Source organism: Protopterus annectens, chromosome 10.part0 (assembly GCF_019279795.1).
Source record: "Protopterus annectens isolate FY-2018-M chromosome 10.part0, PAN1.0, whole genome shotgun sequence".
In the NCBI taxonomy this organism is placed as follows: Eukaryota; Metazoa; Chordata; order Ceratodontiformes; family Protopteridae; genus Protopterus; species Protopterus annectens.
The window spans coordinates 1,398,661,494-1,398,680,458 of record NC_056744.1 but is presented as its reverse complement, the minus strand read 5'-3'; the positions used below and the strand labels follow the sequence as shown (position 1 = coordinate 1,398,680,458).

General features: G+C 39.0%; 1 protein-coding gene across 1 annotated transcript in view; it reads left to right on the top strand.

Annotated features, from left to right (window-relative positions):
- MCOLN3 (mucolipin TRP cation channel 3) overlaps nucleotides 1-18,965 on the top strand; it is a 1,554,854-nt gene that overhangs the window by 566,255 nt on the left and 969,634 nt on the right. The window contains exon 4 of the mRNA XM_044086032.1: nucleotides 10,742-10,909. Within this exon, the coding sequence (XP_043941967.1) occupies nucleotides 10,742-10,909 (168 nt within the window). The remainder of the gene's footprint in view (nucleotides 1-10,741; nucleotides 10,910-18,965) is intronic.

Here is an 18,965-nt window from a genome sequence, read left to right as displayed (position 1 = left end):
TTTCCTCAGCTTCCAGGCGTAGCATTTTCTCATTCTCCTCAGCCTGCAGATGTCTCAGTCTCTCAGCTGCTTCTATTTCCAAATGTCTGGCCTCCAACTCAAGTCTCTTTAGCTCCAGATGGATTTTTTAAGTCCTCTGCAGAAAGGTTGAGCTGTCCATTCTTTGAGGGTGGTACATCTCCACTGCTAGTATGATTGTCCTCCTGGTTGATGTTTTTTGAATCAGCTGTGACCAAAGCTGCAATCATGCCTGCCTTTGTCCGGTTTCCATGCACCAGTCCCCTATCCCCTAGCTTGGCGCATCTCAGCCAGCTGTCTCCTTGTCAGCTTTCCATACTCCTCTGCTGTCATGCTGCCTGCTCTCCCTGACTAACTAAGCTAACAAAAGAAATAAAACAATTGTGATCTGAACTCTGAGTATTCACTGCATGGCTGATTTAGAGAACAAAACACCTTCAGTGATCACTGTACACAAGCTAAAGGAATTCACTCTACCCATACCACTACAAGCCAATTAGTACTTGCCAACCAATTAATATGTGGTGTGGATATCCCACCATTGCCAAACAATTAATATGTGACGCCTGTGCACTGGCGCAGCAATCAAGGAGCCTCATTCCTCACCACTAACACCAGTGAAGAGCATCCATGTAGGGAAAGGATAATAAATACACACACAGTAAAGTACAATTTCCCTTAAGAGCACACAGAGATCACAGTCAGTCTGAGGCTGGTTTCTCTCCTTTCTCTCCAGGTCCCTAGTAAGACTCCCCACTGGCATAGCTATTGGGTCCAGATCTCAGCCTATTGGGCAAACTAAAACCTCCAGCACCCTGTGTCCAATTAGTGCTTCATGTCCCTGCCCAAGTAGCTGACACATACACACTTTGAGATAAGAGTTTATACAACCACACAGACACCCCCTGGGGAAGGCTGGCACAGGTTCTCCAGCTGTGCCCCTTTTACCTAGTCTAAAAGGTAGTACCAGCTGCCACCACCCACTAATATCAGCTACTCAGAGGCCCTTCTGAAAGGGTGTCCAGTTATTACTGTGCAATATTATTACCCAAATGGTACCGTGCAATATTATTACCCAAATGGTACCGTGCAATATTATTACCCAAATGGTAAGTCTGACTTGAACAGTCAAGGCTTATTAGAGTGACTTGATGCAGTATTACTATATACATGCAGTGTACTCTACAGCTTAAATTAACTCTACATAAAACAGCCACAGTTGAAAGGTTTAAAAATATTTAATAATAAATAATTAAAAACACAAGACAATACTTCTTACTACACAGTGCTAGTCAAGAGTTCAGAGATCACAGAGAAATACTTAAAATAATACGGTAGAAAAGTTCTGACATCACAGAAGACAAACTAGTCTAATCTTATTATTTCCTAGCTGTATCTAAGAGAAAACACAGTTCTAAATAACTTACATCTAGAACAGGCAGAGTGGTGAGCTGAATGTTCTCAAGACAAATGCTCAGAGCTCACTGATTCTCTCTCTTTAAATTGATAACATAGAGCTGCTTCACATGACATCATTCTTCACACTTCCCTGGTGTTCCCAGGCTAACAGAAACTTCATTTACATTATTTAGACCTGGTCAGAAACCAGAGCAATAAAGGACATTTATACCTGCAATTCTAGCCATTAACTCTGGTCTTAAAACAATAGGCAGGATGCCTCCCTCTAGACATATCGGCTCCAAATTTTGACATCAAAGACAGTCATAAAATGCTTGACTTAGCTTTCATACAGCAGTGCACTGTTGTTACATTTTTGCAGTTCAATATCCAATGCACTCTTTTCACATTTAAGAGAACAAGCCTGTGGCTTTAAATTAAAATTTACAAATGACAGAATTATCTACAATATTCTATGTGACTAGGCCAGCAGCCTTCACCTATCTTCACACATGGTGTTTATTCATGAATTATGTTAGTTCATTAAAGGAACATTTTGTAAGCATAACATAGCATCTTAACCATTTCAGCTTACGCAGCCGTGGTGGTGCAGCGGTTAGCTTTGCCGCCTCACAGCAAGAGGTTCTCCAGTTCGATCCTTGGCTGGGGTGCCTTCTGTGCGGAGGCTGCATGTCCTCCCTGTGTTCGTGTGGGTTTCCTCCGGGTGCTCCTGTTTCCTCCCACATCCCAGTGGATTGGGCACTCTAAATTGGCCCTAGGTGTGAGTGTGTGCATGTGTGTGCCTTCTGTGGAAGGTTGGGCACCGGGCTGGCAACTCGACACCGTAAAACTCCACTGCCAGTCATGAGCGGACAGTGATCCGCTGTGGCGACCCCTAACCAGGAAAAAGCCGAAAGAAGAAGAAGATGAAGCTGATAGCAAGTTGTTAGGAAGTGTTCCACATTTTGCCCATCTGTTCCACATTGTTAGAGGTGATGTTCCTCATTTTGGATATGGAACATTAAGAGTTAAGAACAGAATAAGATTTCTTGTACTTATATTTCATTGGGTGAATTATTTATGCAAGCTATACACTGCAGCTGATAATGCATGATATAGGATAATTCTCTTGGTGGTGTAGTCAGGAATCTTTTCAAGGAATTACTGTATTGCCCACCTAGAAACATACTGCAATTACGTTTATATCTTTGAACTGAAGTTCAATAAATGATTTTTCATTTTAGTTTTTGTCACTGTCAGTAAATAGAGGGCACATGGGCTGATATTCATGCTTCAGTGTAATACTTAGAGAAGTTCAAGGAAAAAGCTATATTAAACAATGAAATGCATCATGATTGAGTGTAATGTACTCCAAAGATCAGCAGTCAGTGAAAGTTTCCTCCAGCCACAGAGAAGTAATTTAGTAATCCGGTTCTGATAAACTTCAGTATGTTTCAGAAATTAAATTAAAAAAAACAAGCTTCATTTAACTCTGGAGGTCTCTATAATAAGCAATCCAATTGGCTGTCTCAGATTGTATACCCTGTAATTACTGGTTCAACAGAAGCTATCAACAGTTTTATCATTCTTTACTAGGAGGTATCAGAAAATGGGAATAGGAAAACAAAAGTGAAACTTGAGACTGCAACCACTAAAAGGCATGCAAAGGTTATGAGGAGAAAGTGCAGCAGTTTAGACTACTGAAAATACTAAAGTCTGAATTACTTGCATTTCCTTTACTGTAACCTTCTGCCCTTTTACCAAATTCTGCGTTATTTTAAAAGGATTGCAACACACACTTGCATTCTGCTGCTTTTACAGCTTTGCCAGTGGATTACACTTGGCTGTCTACAAAATTATAGGCAAATAAATAAATGTCTGTTCTTACACCCGGGTGACTACAGGTTTGTGCTTCTACAAGGTACCCTAGTTTAATGAAATAAACGACAAAAAAGCAAAGCCACTAAAATCAAATCCAAAATGAAGACATCCACAAACACACAACAAAATGTAATAATGAAAGAAGTGTTCTTAACCCCCCCCCCTCCCATATATATGCTAACTTCATGGTCACACAGCCATGAGGAAAGGGAAGGACACCTTAAAACAAAACATCTCACCCCATCCCTGCATCCCTTTCAGTGGATTACTACAAACAAAGAAAAATAAATCAGTCAGTAAATAAATAAAAGTAATACTAAAACATGAAATAAAACAACAGATCTCATTAGGCAAAAAGTTCACATTTCTTAAAGAAAATAAAAATGACCAAGATGTATCATTACAGAAAGATTGAAATTCCTGCTCCATTTGAATAGTGTAAGAAAGTGTAACCATAGTAAAGTTCAGCTAAACTTCAAATAAATCTTGGGTGGCTTAAAATACATTTGATATATAACCATCAGATAAACAGCATGTTGTGCCTGTACAAAAGTCTAGTTAAATGAGAAAAAGCATGCAAAGTAATATATGTGCTATATGCTCCCTTGAAGACCTGGGTTGAGGTGCCAGGTGAGTAGTAATTCTATATCATAATAGTCTGTTCTGCTTAATTCATCATTTTTCATTCAGTATATGCAGTACACTACAAAGGCAGCTGACACCACATCTTTCAACCTCTTGCTTTAAAAAGTCTGGTCAAAGCCACAAGTAATGGAGGTACAAAGGACCCAAATCGGGGATAGATTTTAAGTATTGTTTTTATAAACTTAAAAAGTTGCTAGGATTTTGCATTAACTTGCATTTTTGGTAAGAAATGAAGTCTTAAGCTTAAATGCTTGTCATTATTTAGTGACTTCAATCCACAATGATTTGGTAGAAAATGACAAATTGTATGACGAGCATAGCGAAAATGTGAGACAGAAATCTGGACATTCTGTAGCTTTCTGGTCATTTGAGAGGTATTGCTGGCACTGTATGAGGTCCATGCAGCACAGCCTGCAGTATGCATCCTGGAATTGATCATAACTTTTAAAGAAACTTTTGCTGCAGTCTGTCAAAGATCAGAATCCCCTGCTGGTATTCTCCTTACCCTTTCTTATAAAGATTCTTTTTTCAGATTTAACCATGTCCACCCATTTTGTAAACCACTTGTCCAGTAGCAAGCTGAGCAAGACAGACCAGAACACTCTGTTTGCCGGAGTATCCATCTCCTCCTGGGGAATCTGTAGGCATTCCATGACCTGCTAAATGTTATAATCTCTCCAGTATAGCCCCCCCCCCCCATATTCCCCATGCCTCCTCCCAGCAGGCTTAGGCTGTGCATTGTACACCTTCCATGGTAAGTGATTAGGAGTATCTTCACTGTGTGCCTAAACTACCTCAGATGACTCTTCTTATTCCAGAAGAGCAGCAGCTCTGCTCTCAAATCCTTCTGGGTGGCTAAGATCCTCACTCTGCAATGGATAGTGAGTCCAATAATCCTATAGAAGAACATAATTTCTGCCACTTGTGTTTGTGATCTCTTCCTTTTGGTCACTACCCAAACATTGTGACCATAGGTGAAGATAGGGTCATAGACTGTGCAGTAAACTGAGAGCTTTATCCTAGGACTTGGTCCCCATTTCATCACCATGGTTTGGCACAATGTCTGCAGTACTGCTACCACTGTAGCCATCTACCAGCTCACCTCTCAATCTCTTCTACACTGGTGAAAAATGCCCTAAGACACCTAAATGCCTCCAAGTCAGGTAGCTGCTCCACTTAACTTGTAGAGAGCTATCCACTGCCTTCTGGGAAAACAAAACATAAACTGTGATTTGCAGGTACTGATTTTCTTCCCATCTTCTTCACATTTGGCACTGAACCACTTCTGTGCATGCCAGAGATCACAGTCATTTAAAGATGTCATCATGTGAAAACAACATAGTTGCAACCCTCATACATCCCAAACTGTATACAGTCTTAATCTCTGTTCTGCCTTCATATCCTGTACATGCAAATCATAAGCAGAAAGGGAGACTGGATATATACTTGTCATAGTCCTACATCCACCTTGAATGCATTGAACTTAATAGCAAGAGTGCAGACACACCTCTTGTTGTTCAGATACAGGGACAAAATATTACATAACAGCAGAAATGGAACCCTGTACTGTTGTAGCACCTCCTACAAGACATTCCAGGGTGCACAGTTATATGCTTTTTCCATGTCCAGAAAGCAAATATAGAGAAGATTGGCAAACGTCCATAACCCCTCCAAAATCTGTGCAAGGACAAAGACCTAATCACTTGTTCCATGAGCAGGAAAAAATCCTCACTGCTCCTTCTGAATATAAGGCTTGACTGTCAAATAGATTCTCCTTTCCAGCACCCTGGCATAGGCTTTCCCAGGAATGCTGAGGAATGTTATCCCTGTATATTTGCAATGTACCCTGCTGCCCTTCTTTTTGAAAATGTGGACTGCCAACCCTGTTTGTTAATCCAAATGTACTGTTTCTGCCTTCCACACAATATTGAAAAAAGCAAGCTAACTACAGCACCCCAACAATACTCAGTGCTTCAGCATTTCCAGCTAAATCTCATCCATACCTGCACCATTGCCACTGTGGACTTATTTAATCATTGCAGTGACCTAATCTACAGAAACGGACGTAATGTCACCATTAGCTTTTGATACTGCCTCCCCAAAGGAGAGCATATCTACAAGGTAATGAGTTTATAAATGTACTGCTTCAACCCCCACCCCAAACAGTTTCCCTAACAAAAGTCAGTATTTCTCCACGTTTGCTGAGAACAGTCTGCAGGAGATCTCACCTACCCTTCTGAGTAATTGGATGGTTTATCAGAACTTCTTTGAGGCCATCCAAAAGTCTTTTTCCATGGTCTTGCCAAACTCATCCTATATAAAGGCATTCACCTCACTTTGGTGACTGCCTTAATAGCTGTCTTCCTGGCTTGTCTTTACCTACTGGTCATATGTGGGCCCCCACCCCTGCCAGTACTGCATGGAAGTCCTCTTTCTTTAAGTTGACCATTTATAAAACTGATGGCATCCACAGACTGGTCCTAGGGGTGCTGCCATGACAAACACTAATCACCATTTTGTCATAGCTACTTGCCAGTGCCTGGACTACTGAAGTCTTGAACAAGGTCCGTTCAGACTCAATAAACCTTACTTCTCCTAGGATAAGGAAGATGCCATTATGGAGATGGAAGTTGCACCATTCTTACATAGCTGCATCTGCTAGACATTCACAGGAAATTGTCTGTACACTTGATTCAGTTTTTCAGGACTGTCCAACTGCTGCTGATCTACCCATTTAACCCAACTCACCACAAAGGTCTGATCATTTGGCAGCTTGGCAGCTCTCTTCATCCAAGTGTTTAGAACATATGGCCTCAGTTCTCAAGACACTACTGCAAAGTTTATCCTTGATCTTTGGTCCAAGGTGCTTTGGTACCAGGAACACTTGTGAGCATCCTAATGTTTGAACATTCTGTTTGTTATGGAAAATCCAAAACTAGTGCACAAAAGTCCAACGGCAGTTTATCACTAAGCTTTATGTCAGGCAAGCCATATCTCACAGTCACGGCCCTCCAGATATTTCTTTCATTACCCCATGAGTATTAATGTCTCCCAGCAGGACTGTGGAGTCAGTGGCACCCTACTGAACATCTAATCCATCATTTCCAAGAAGGTCAGATACTCTAATTAGCTGTTAGCTACATCTGCACAAGCAACAATCAACATTTCTTTTTTGCTTATCACAGTTGCTTATACAGTAGAGGTATAAACTGCAACATTACAGCACCCAGCTGGGTCTTGTGAGTATCTGCACAGTTGCCACTCTAGCGCAGAAGAGTGACCATCCTGATTAAGAAGTCTGGGAACTGTGTGTGTGTGTGTGTGTGTGTGTGTGTGTGTGTGTGTGTGTGTGTGTGTGTGTGTGTGTGTTTGTGTGTTTATGTGCATGTGTGTGCGTGTGTGTGTGTGTGTGTATATGTATAGAGGCATCACTGACTATATCCAGCACTTGCACAGGCTCCAGATCTTTCTGAAGCAAAAGGTAACATTCCATGTCCTAAGAGCTAGTTTGTATTGCCAGGATCTATTCAGCCTTAATCTACCCTGCTGCTGTTGCCTGCCACATGGGTGACACCACAGTTGCATCCCCCCTTGTCCTGCAGGTGGCAAGCCCACACATCAGCTCTGTGCATCAGTCACCATTGACTAGCACTTTCAGACCTGGCTCCAAGTGTAGGTCCTAGTAAACATGTATCAGATGAGATTCTTGAATTCTTTAAATGAATTTAAATAATACAAGTTCAAAAATTTGAATCTCTGTGTGGTCCCTCTTTTTAGATAAATTTGTCAAGGGTAACCTTGCCAGCAGCACAAATCTCCTTACTACATAGCTCTAAGGATCACAGGGGCACAGAAGCACCTCCATAGTGAAAAGATCATAATCCCAAGAGGATAAGGGTGTGAAGTAACATGTAACCAACAAGTTTAGCACATCATTAACAAATACTTTCCTACCCCTTTTGATGATCGGAGCCTCTTGGCTTCCTTTACTCTGTCCTTGCAGAAGTCAGAGCAACCTGTCTACCTTTTTTAGCCTGGTAGCAGCTGAACCCCACTGACTAATAATAACATGCATTCCCTGTATACCTCCTCACCTGCCCAAGCTGTAAGTAGTTTCCCTAACCTACTGAAACTCGATGCATCAGTCATAACTTTACCCCTTCCAAGGGTGATCCTCAGAGTACTCTGACAGTGACTGAAACACCCTCATAATTTATCTCACACCCTATTAGCAATCATTTTCACCCTTGTCCCTTTATCCCACCCATCTTGTTAGTGATCAGCTTTCACCCTTCACCTGCATGTTGGCAGTCGGACCCTGTGAACATGACAGTGGTCAGCCTCTTACCCATCAGCATCATTTGGCACAATGGTAGATAATTTCCACCAAGCACTCTGGACTGTGTTTTGGTGAGCAATGTCTGATGAAAATGGGAGTGTCCTAATGCAATACCATAGCAATGGTGGACCAAATGTGTCACCTCTCCAGGTGCCAACCTATAGGGAGTGCCGAAAGTTTATATGCTGTACGTTGTGATTGCAGATATTTAATAGACAGCTTGTATACTGTCAGATTTTCTTGTTTTTCTAAAATTAAACTACTTTAAAGAAAGTACAAAACATGAACCCTGTATTGTATTAATAACTCAACAAGAAAAGACATATCTGACCTTGTTTATAGATTGATGCCTGTGTATTTTAAATCAACTTGATGGTGGTTTTCTAGTTAAAGAAAATACTGATCTCGGGGGGGAAACAGGAAGCTAATTTTCCAAAGACTCCTTGTTGATGCAGTGGTAGTGAAAACCACAAAAAATGTGAGCGGCCCTGGGTTCAATCCCCAGAAAAGGATCATCATTTTCCTTTGCTGTTGAGTTATTGCTTTAAAGAAAATAGAAAGTCAGACAGTTCTGAATTGTTAAACTGTTCTTAAGAACTTTTGACAGCTTAGAACTTGTCAGTAAGCAGTCACCGTTGTGGTCACTCATAGGTGAGGGGGATGCCAAAGGGGTGTGCTGTCCAGGAACCCTAATTACAATGGTGCAGCTTTGCTTTTTCCTGTTATATCATCCACATAATGACTTGACTAGTGCCTTGGGATGAGGAGGGCCATTAGTCATGGGAATAAAAAAATAAGGTTCACTTTCAGTTTAAGTTGGCACACAACATCCAAAATCATTGGGTTATTGAGACTTATGCACCTTGTATCAAAGATCGTAAAAAAAGAAGTTAGATGCCCTCTAGACGGGTAGAGCATGGCATTACAGTTGTGAAGTCCCTTACCTGATAGAGGCATAAAAGCAATTGTTGGTGCAGGGGTACACTTTGGTGATCCAGGTAATAAGGTAGTTAATGTTACCCTTAGTTGTACTAAGAGGATTTGTACACTAATCCATATTTTCAAAGATATTCCACAAACTGTTGTTACCCCAGTGCTAAAAGCAGAAAATTAACAAAATGTAGTCTCTGAATGTAAAAACCCATTTTGTTGTCTTGGTTGAGAACTTTGACTCCATCTCTGAAGTCACTCAACACACAAATCTGCAAATGCATCCATATAGAACACCACAGTCTTATTGTGCTAAATAAGCACACTTCAGTGAAATCTTGCTTAAAACTAATCTATTCCAATAACTGTGCCTTCAAATGTGTGACCCTGCCCCTCCCCCTCCCACAAAGGGAGGTGACCAGCCCCTGTGCACCAGCTTCAAAAGCATAAGACAATAATCAGACTCAGCTGGGTTGTAGTCTTTAGCCTGTATACTAACGGAGCTGGCAGGGAGATCACATTTGAAACTTGATATTTTTTTTTTATCAAGAATTGAAGATATCTGGAGGAATGCCATCTGGTAATCATTAGTTGGTAACTGAAGGAAAATACTGAACCTTAAAAAATTTAAAATCATAACAAAATTATAATTTTTTTAAAAGCATGAAGTATAAAAATTATGTCTTGTACACAAAGCATATGTTCATAAACTTGTCTGGGAAACCAAGAAAATGTTTGTTTGCTTGCGAAATGAACACTAAAAATTAGGACATCATCTTTACTGAGATGCCAATGATTAATCTAATCATGTTCATGTTTGTTTTTTAATTTGTTTGTGTTTTCTTACCATGTTAATCTGCTGTACAGAGCCATTTACAGAAGGGAACTCTGAAGAAAAGCTCCCAGCAAAAATACTCATATTGGAAAATACTTATGTTACTAGGTTTTACACAGTTAAAAACTGATGAAATCCATGGATCCTTGACCCAAGAACAATAGGTGTGCAATTCACTGACAGTTTTTTAAAGTGGTGGGTAACTCCTCCACATCTACAAGAACTGTACCAACTTTGCTAATGCAAGGCAAATGCCATGCTTCTCTGTGAACCTGCTGGTAGCACAGGACATCTTTAATTTTCCTGCTGCTGTTCCTCCAGGTCTCCACATAAGTACATTCAAGCAGCAAATACTTCTCTGTCCCAGTAGGAAGAATGAGATTGTGCCTTTTTTGAAATTTCATTCATTTTTGAAGCTTATTAGAAGTGTGCTGTATATTCTCTAATGTAATGTCGTTTAACTAAGTAGTTCCTGTTAAAATGACTTAAACTGAGAGTATTAAAACACATAGGCACATAGGCATGCTCGCATGTACAGACACACACACACACACACACACACACACACACACACACACACACACACACACACACACACACACACACACACACACACACACACACACACACACAGGCACTTGTAGCTAAATGTTTAAAACCAGTACTGACTCAACTATTTTTCTGTCTAATTTTAGTTAGTGATGTTTGGATTAAGCAACCAGATGGTAGTCATCTTTAAAGAAGAGAATACAGTAACATTCAAGCACCTCTTCCTGAAAGGATATGTGGATAAAATTGATGACACGTATGCGGTCTACACACAGGCAGATGTGTATGATCATATCTCCTTTGCCATAGACAGAGTAAGTAGAAAAATGTGTATTTACAGTAATTTATGAACTGAATAATGAGAAAGTTCTATTTATGAAATGACCCTTAGAGAACTGGCACCCACCCTGATCCCCATGTAAATTCACCTGCTTCAGGACTCTTGATGTTTGATAAACATGCATTTTTCTTCCAAGTAATTTTGATCTCAGTGTATATGTATATTTATGGTGGTATGACATATGTAGAAGATCTACCAGTTGACTTGCATTTAGATTTCCTTTGCAGTCTTTTTATAAGAATTCTGCATTTTCAGTTTTGTTCCCTACTGGGATGCCTTTTGAGCTGAGCTTAGATGAGTTAAGTCTGAGTTTGCATGGATGTTTACTGGAGTCCGCTGAATTACACACGTGTATGTGTGTGGTGTGCTAGTGTGTGTGTGTGTGTGTGTGTGTGTGTGTGTGTGTGTGTGTGTGTGTGTGTGTGTGTGTGTGTGTGTGTGTGCACTTCCTGCAAAGGAATAGTATCCCTTCAATGCTGATAATGTACTTTGTACCTGTTGCTTGTCAGGGCAGAATTTAACTTCCCTGCGACCTGTGAACAATAAGCTGAATTTCTGCAGTCCACCTCATTGTCACCATTTAGATACAGGCTATCACTTGAAATATGAAAAGCAATGTTATCTGAATATAAAAAGCATAAACCTTACCGTTGTTGCAGAGTTGAAGATCACCTTTTAGAAAACTGTGATTCAGTCCTTGCAGAGTTGTTCCATGTTGGATATCCAGCAGTGAACACAGTTCTACAAATAACCAGTAGCCACTGCAAACCATGGAAGAGTATTTGGATGTTATCAAATTAGAACATTGTTAAGATCACGCTGGATTATGTGCATTGCAGTGACTGTAGTGTATATATATATATATATATATATATATATATATATATATATATATATATATATATATATATATATATACATATATATATACATATACATATATATATATATATATATATATATATAAATATAAATATACATTTGTATATATGTATACAGGATCTATATCTGGACATCGAACGTTGAAAAGAGTGAACGCTCTTACATCGACCCCTGATAACCGAAAGCGCAGAATGTCAAACAGCCGGAACAGCGATTTTTTTTCCCAGGGAAAAGAATTGTTGGGCCATTGGCGGGACTTTGCCATTTCCTCCACTGCGATCTCAGAATTGGTATATTTAAGTATTTAAGTGGGGGTGTGTGGTGGGTAAAGCCCCCCACTTTATTTTGTCTGTGGATTTGTTTTTTGTTTTTTTGGAGCAGCGATTTCTTCCCTGGGAAAAAAAAAATCACTGTTCCATATGTTCAGCATTGTGTGGTTTTGGTTATTAGGATTCAATGTAAGAACGTTTGCTCTTTTCAACGTTCATCTATGCAATATAGACCCATGTATACATATATATGTGTACATATTTATACATATATATATATATATATATATATATATATATATATATATATATATATAATATCTTCTTCTTTCGTCAGCTCCCGTTAGGGGTCTCCACAGCAGATCAACTGTTTCCATTTCTTCCTGTCCTCTGCATCTTGCTCTGTCACACCAACCACCTGCATGTCCTCTCTCACCACATCCATAAACCTTATCTTAGGCCTTCCTCTTTTCCTGTTACCTGGCAGTTTCATCCTTAGCATCTTTTTCCCAATATACTCTGCATCCCTCCTCAGCACATGTCCAAAGTAACATAATATTGCCGGTCTGGCTTTGTCTCCAAACCTTCCAACCAGGGCTGACCCTCTAATATACTTATTACTAATCCTGTCCATCCTCATCCCATCCAGTGCAAATCTTAACATTTTCAACTCTTCCACGTGAAGCTCTGACTCCTGCCTTTTTGTCAGTGTCACTGTCTCCAACCCATATAACATAGCTGGTCTCACTACCCTCTTGTAGACCTTCCCTTTCACTCTTACTGGTACTCGTCTGTCACAAATCACTCCTGACACTCTTCTCCACCCACTCCATCCTGCCTTTACTCTCTTCTTGACTTCTATTCCACACTCACCATTACTCTGAATTGTTGATCCTAAGTATTTAAACGCATCCACCTTCGCCACCTCTACTCCCTGCATCCTCACCATTCCTCTATCCTCCCTCTCATTCACACACATATATTCTGTCTTAGTCCTGCTGATCTTCATTCCTCTTCTCTCTAGAGCATATTTCCACCTCTCCAGTGTCTCCTCCACCTGTTCCCTACTCTCACTACAGATCACAATGTCATCTGCAAACATCATAGTCCATGGAGACTCCTGTCTGATCTCGTCTGTCAACCTGTCCATCACCATTGCAAATAAGAAAGGGCTCAGAGCTGATCCTTGATGTAATCCCACCTCCACCTTAAACGCATCTGTCACTCCCACCGCAAACCTCACTGCTGTCACACTTCCCTCGTACATATCCTGTACCACTCTTACATACTTCTCTGACACTCCCGACTTCCTCATACAATACCACAACTCCTCTCTAGGCACCCTGTCATATGCTTTCTCTAAATCCACAAAGACACAATGCAACTCCTTCTGACCTTCTCTGTGCTTTTCCATCAACACTGTCAGAGCAAACATCGCATCTGTAGTGCTCTTTCCTTGCATGAAACCATACTGCTGATCACTAATCATCACCTCCCTTCTTAACCTAGCTTCCACTACTCTTTCCCATAACTTCATGCTGTGACTGATCAATTTAATCCCTCTGTAGTTACTCCAGCTCTGCACATCACCCTTATTCTTAAAATCGGTACCAAAACACTTTTTCTCCATTCCTCAGGCATCCTCTCACTTTCCAAGATTTCATTAAATAATCTGGTTAAAAACTCCACTGCTATTTCACCCAAACACCTCCATGCTTCCACAGGTATGGCATATGGACCAACAGCCTTTCCGTTCTTCATCCTCTTCATAGCTATCCTTACTTCCTCCTTGCTAATCCACATATGTACACATATATATATGTGTGCGTATATATGTATACATATATGTATACATGTATACATATATATGTAGGTATACATGTGTATGTTTGTAGGTATACATATATATATATATATATATATATATATATATATATATATATGTGTGTGTGTGTGTGTGTGTGTGTGTAAACATATATATGTATATATGTATACCTATAGTTCTACTTTAGAAAGTTAAGTTAACAAAACAGCAAAATTTACATCAGTGAGACCATAATGTCACACATCCAAAACACTGCAAATGCACAACATCGACACTTAAAATGTCGAGAAAGCAAGACTATAACACTAAAACATTAAAACATCGACAATGACATAGTATTCTGTGCTACAGAAGTGCTGCATAAAAGATGTTACCCTTTAGGTCATAGTTTTTTAAACATGGTGGAGAATACATTTTAAAGTCCCGGAGTTGTTGGAAACCTATACCTTGTAATGAAATCTCAAAAGAGTAAGGATATATTGCTTATTGACACCTGCTTGGATAATTTAGAATGTACTATAAATTGCAAAAGGTACTGGTGTTGCAAATAAAACCATGTACAGAAATGTTAAGGTTGTGCAGTAACTTATTTCACTGTCTGACAGTGAACAGTTATGTAAAACAACTGCCCGTATGCATATGGGTGATCCTTCAGAAGTAGAATGATATTTAATGTGCACTGAGTGAAAGCAGAAAGTAATGTTATCCAGATATATCCCATGTTTATTTGTGGATGATACTATGCCGTCCACATCATTAGATTTGAATCCACATCTCCCTAGCCATGAAGCTCAATTACAGCAAGTCCGTAGAGTCCGCAGAAAGCAGTGTGGAATACATAAGAATCCTAAGCTAACTTTAGAAAATGTAGATTTGACACAATTTCCTCTAAAGGATGGTTTCTTTGTGGAAAAGCATTATGTGGATACCACCTGTAATGTGTTAGTCTTAGTAATGACCACAGTAATGCCACAATTTGGTTAATGGATGGTACTTTTTTTTTTTTTTTTTTTTTTAACAAGGGAATAATATGCTGTCAACTTTACGGCTTGCATGGCCTTGTAAAATACAGTGGCTGTACAAAAACAGTCCCACTAGTTTACTGTCTTATGACCAAGAAGTCTTTAAGGAGTTATAATGTGATGTGGCACTGCGTATTTTATTTACTTAATGAAAATAACTTTGCAACCAATGTGAAATATGTCCTTTGTGATTTTGAAGTAGCAGCAATCAAAAGTGTGAAGAGTAACATTAGTGACATAGCACCAAAAGGGTGTTTCTTCCACTCTAGTCAAAATGTGTGGAAGAAGGTGCAGTCTCTGGGTGTAGCTGAATTATATAAAAAGTCACAATGGTTCCAGATTGCAGTAAAAAGTTAAGTGGCTCTTGCATTTCTAGAGGAAGAAGAGGTGATACCAGCTTTTAATGCTTTAAGGGAGTCATTCCCCTTGGAAGGAAAGGGTTTGTTAAAATATTTCAGCAAATGGTGCCTGTTAGGGAAAGCTAGAAAATTCACAACCATATCTATGCCTTTTGTACTGTTCCCCCATTATTCCCCAAAGAATTCTGGAACGTGTTCCAATTAAATGCACATTGTCTACCTTAAACACAGAAGAGCATTGAAGGGTGGCATAACAGGATCAAATGTATGTTGGGGGCTCAGGCTACAGACTTGGCAGTTCTACTATTGATGTTGGCTAGAGAACAAGACAGGATGGAAGAACTGCGACTATGGATGGCAGCAGGGTGTCTAGCATTGCCTAAAAACAGAAAACTTGTTTTATGGCAATCGCAATTTGAAGCAGTGTTACGCAGTAAAGAAAGCTATGATACTATCAACTATCTGAATGCTCTGGCAGGTTTACTGAAACTATGATATGCACTTTATGTTTATATTTAGAATAAGGCTGTGTTTACTGTTTTATGCTGTGTTGTGTTTGGGAATGTGTTACTGTTTACCAGTTACAGTGCACTGAGGTATTATATTCTGAAAAGGGAGTCTTGTGCAAGGTACTATTATGTGAAGCGTAGTCTCATTATATGATGAATTTGAAGGAAGTTATCACATTTGCAGTGATATGTATGATTATTGTTTGGGAAGTTGGTTTTTCAGTTCAGTGGCACGGGAGACAGTGGTGGAATGTATCATCGCCATCTGTTAATTCGATGTTTTGGTCTTACGACTTTATAGTGAACCGGATGGTCAAGGACATTAATCGTGATCTTTTTGAGTTTCTTAATCAACACAGGAAAAATCAGGATCTATATGAATTTTTTTATTGTTCAGCACCCTTCCTTACCAATCATCAAGGGACTGCCGAAGATACAGAAGGACTTAAGAAATACTCTCTTACGTCCTGTTGTTGCTGGAGAGAGATGGGTGCCCGAGCCTCTTTCCATATTCGTGGAGTGGGACATGCACTTATGCTAGCTCCTACAATCCAAAAGGATACTCAGGACTTTCTACTGTCCTTTTTGAAATGTGATTTGACATCTATAAATCAAAATCCTTGTTACATGGTAACTATGGACATCATCAGTTTGCTTACTGTGATACCCAATGATTATAGTATACAGGCAGTTGAGCATTTCCTAAGTCATAAATAAGGATATAATAAAGATACAATTAATTTAATTTGTATTCTTAAATATTGTTCTGGAAAACAACGTTTTCATGTATGAAGAGAAGATATACTGGCAAAATGGGGGGGTGGCCATGGGCACCCTCCATGCAAATAGCTATACCAGTATAGTCTTAGCATATTGGAAGCAAACACATGTATTGAACAATCAGGTCTTTGGTCCACTGATACAGTACTACAAATGCTTTGTGGACGATATCTTTTTTATATGGGTAGGTGTGATTCAAGTGCTAGAAAACTTTCTTGTGTACCTTGAAACCACCACAAATTTTCTTTACTATGCATCATTCAGATAGCAGCACAGAATTCGTGGATGTCCTATTAAAGTTTGACAATGGGATGCTTGATACAGCCATCTATAATAAAACTTGCAAAAGGAAAAACTTAGTAATACATACTAGTATACACCCGAGACATATATACAACAATGTTCTCAAAGGACATATGCTAAGAAATTCGAGACTACATACTAAAGAAGGTCAGGATTTTGAGGAAGTGATCCCCTCCTTGGGCTGACAGTTTATATCCAGAGGTTATAGACAGAAAGAAGTTATGCTTAAAATGAATGAAATAAAGAAACAAAGGAATACACAAGGTAAACCTTTCTACCTTTGTGTAAACAACAATATCATGGCACTGGATGACATTAATGATCATTCTACCAATGCTCCATATAGAAGGGTCATTCTAAAATATTCTACTGACACAAAATATATATATGCAACATCATCAGGAATAACTGAAGAATTCTAATCAGTGGTGAAAAGATAAGAATGATTGTGGGAGACGTCCCATCCTTTACCTTTAAGAACAATAAAAACCTGAAACATATGTTGTGCAAAGGAAATATTCCTCGTCACTGTGTTCATTCAAATAGAATTTAAACTTTTCCCTGTAGACATTGTTCATCTTGTAGCTATATTTCCAGCTCACAGAGTTTTGTACATCCTTCTGCCAAGAAAAAATATTTTCTGAAATTGTTTGCTGACTGTACTACTAGAAATGTTGTGTACCTTGCACAGTGTCAACAGTGTCAATGTTTCTACGTTGGTAAAACTAATTTGTTTGTTTGTATGTTTGTTTGTTTGTTGGGGTCGCCACAGCGGAACTCCAGTCCACTAATGATTGGTAGTTGATTTTTTTTTACGTGCCGAGTTACCAGCCCTGATGCACAACCTTCAACGAAGGTACGCCCCTTCACGCATGTCTCCACGCAGAAGACGCTCTAGCTATGAATCGAAGCGGACCGCGTCTTACTGTGAGGCGACAATGCTACTGCAGCACCACCACCTAGACAGTTAAAAGAAAGGATATCCAAACATAGTAGTGCTGTCTGCTTGAAGGACATGAAGAGTCTTTTAATGAAACATATTTTGGGAATGATACACACAACTTTCTTTTTCTTGGTTCTTCAGATTGTGTATGTCAACCCTCGAGGTGGAGACATTGTGACTAAGACTAAGTAAGCTGAATTAAAATAGATTGGTGACTTACAAGCTGATGTCTTCCCAGGTCTGAATACTTGCCTCCCCCTTCAGCCACTTCTGAAAAAACATAGACTTAACCCTTAATTTCCTGACTTTTTAATTATTCACACAATTTTTTAGATATTTTCCGTACAACTTGAACACTTATATATACTTATTGTTTTTCTTTTTCATAAGATATGTAAGTTATTCTGCTGTTTTTTTTTGTCTTATCATGTTATAATCTCTTGTATCACATTTTGTTTCATTTTAGTGTATTTTTGTTTATTTTTTTACAGGTTTATATTTATGTGTTTTTAGAAAAGCTCATGGTCTGTTTCTTAAGACATTATATAGGCTGATGGACCAGTCATTTCTTTATTAGATGTGGGCACTTGATACTGTACTGTAGTTATTACTTTATTGAAGGTATTTTATAGTCTGTATTATTTTAGACAATGTCAATGAACATTAATTAGAATAGTCTCATGCTGATTGAATGGAGCCATTTCTAATATTGAATAAAAATGTATGTTGCCTTTGTACTGAAACAGTAGTGGTCACCAAATGAGCTATAACATGTAATATTGACCAACAGTCAGAATATTTGGTGTGCTTATATTTTCTTCTGATCACTATAGTTTCTATGATCTTAATGCATTCTGAGAAATGCTGCCTCGTAGATTTTTTATTTCTTCCTATTGGAAAGCTAGATTGTCTGGTTACAGTCTTTTTACTGTAGCTCTATGTCATTTTTTTTATTCTAGTTGCGCTTCTTTAATATTATAGTAGTTTATGTTAATTTGAGTATTTATGAACAGTATTTGAATTTTTCATTATGGGATGCTTAATCGCATTCCCGTATTTGCTAATATGTTTTCCAATATGTTTACATATGTGTACTTTTGTCTTTTATACAATTTTTTCTACTTATTTTTTGGGGGTT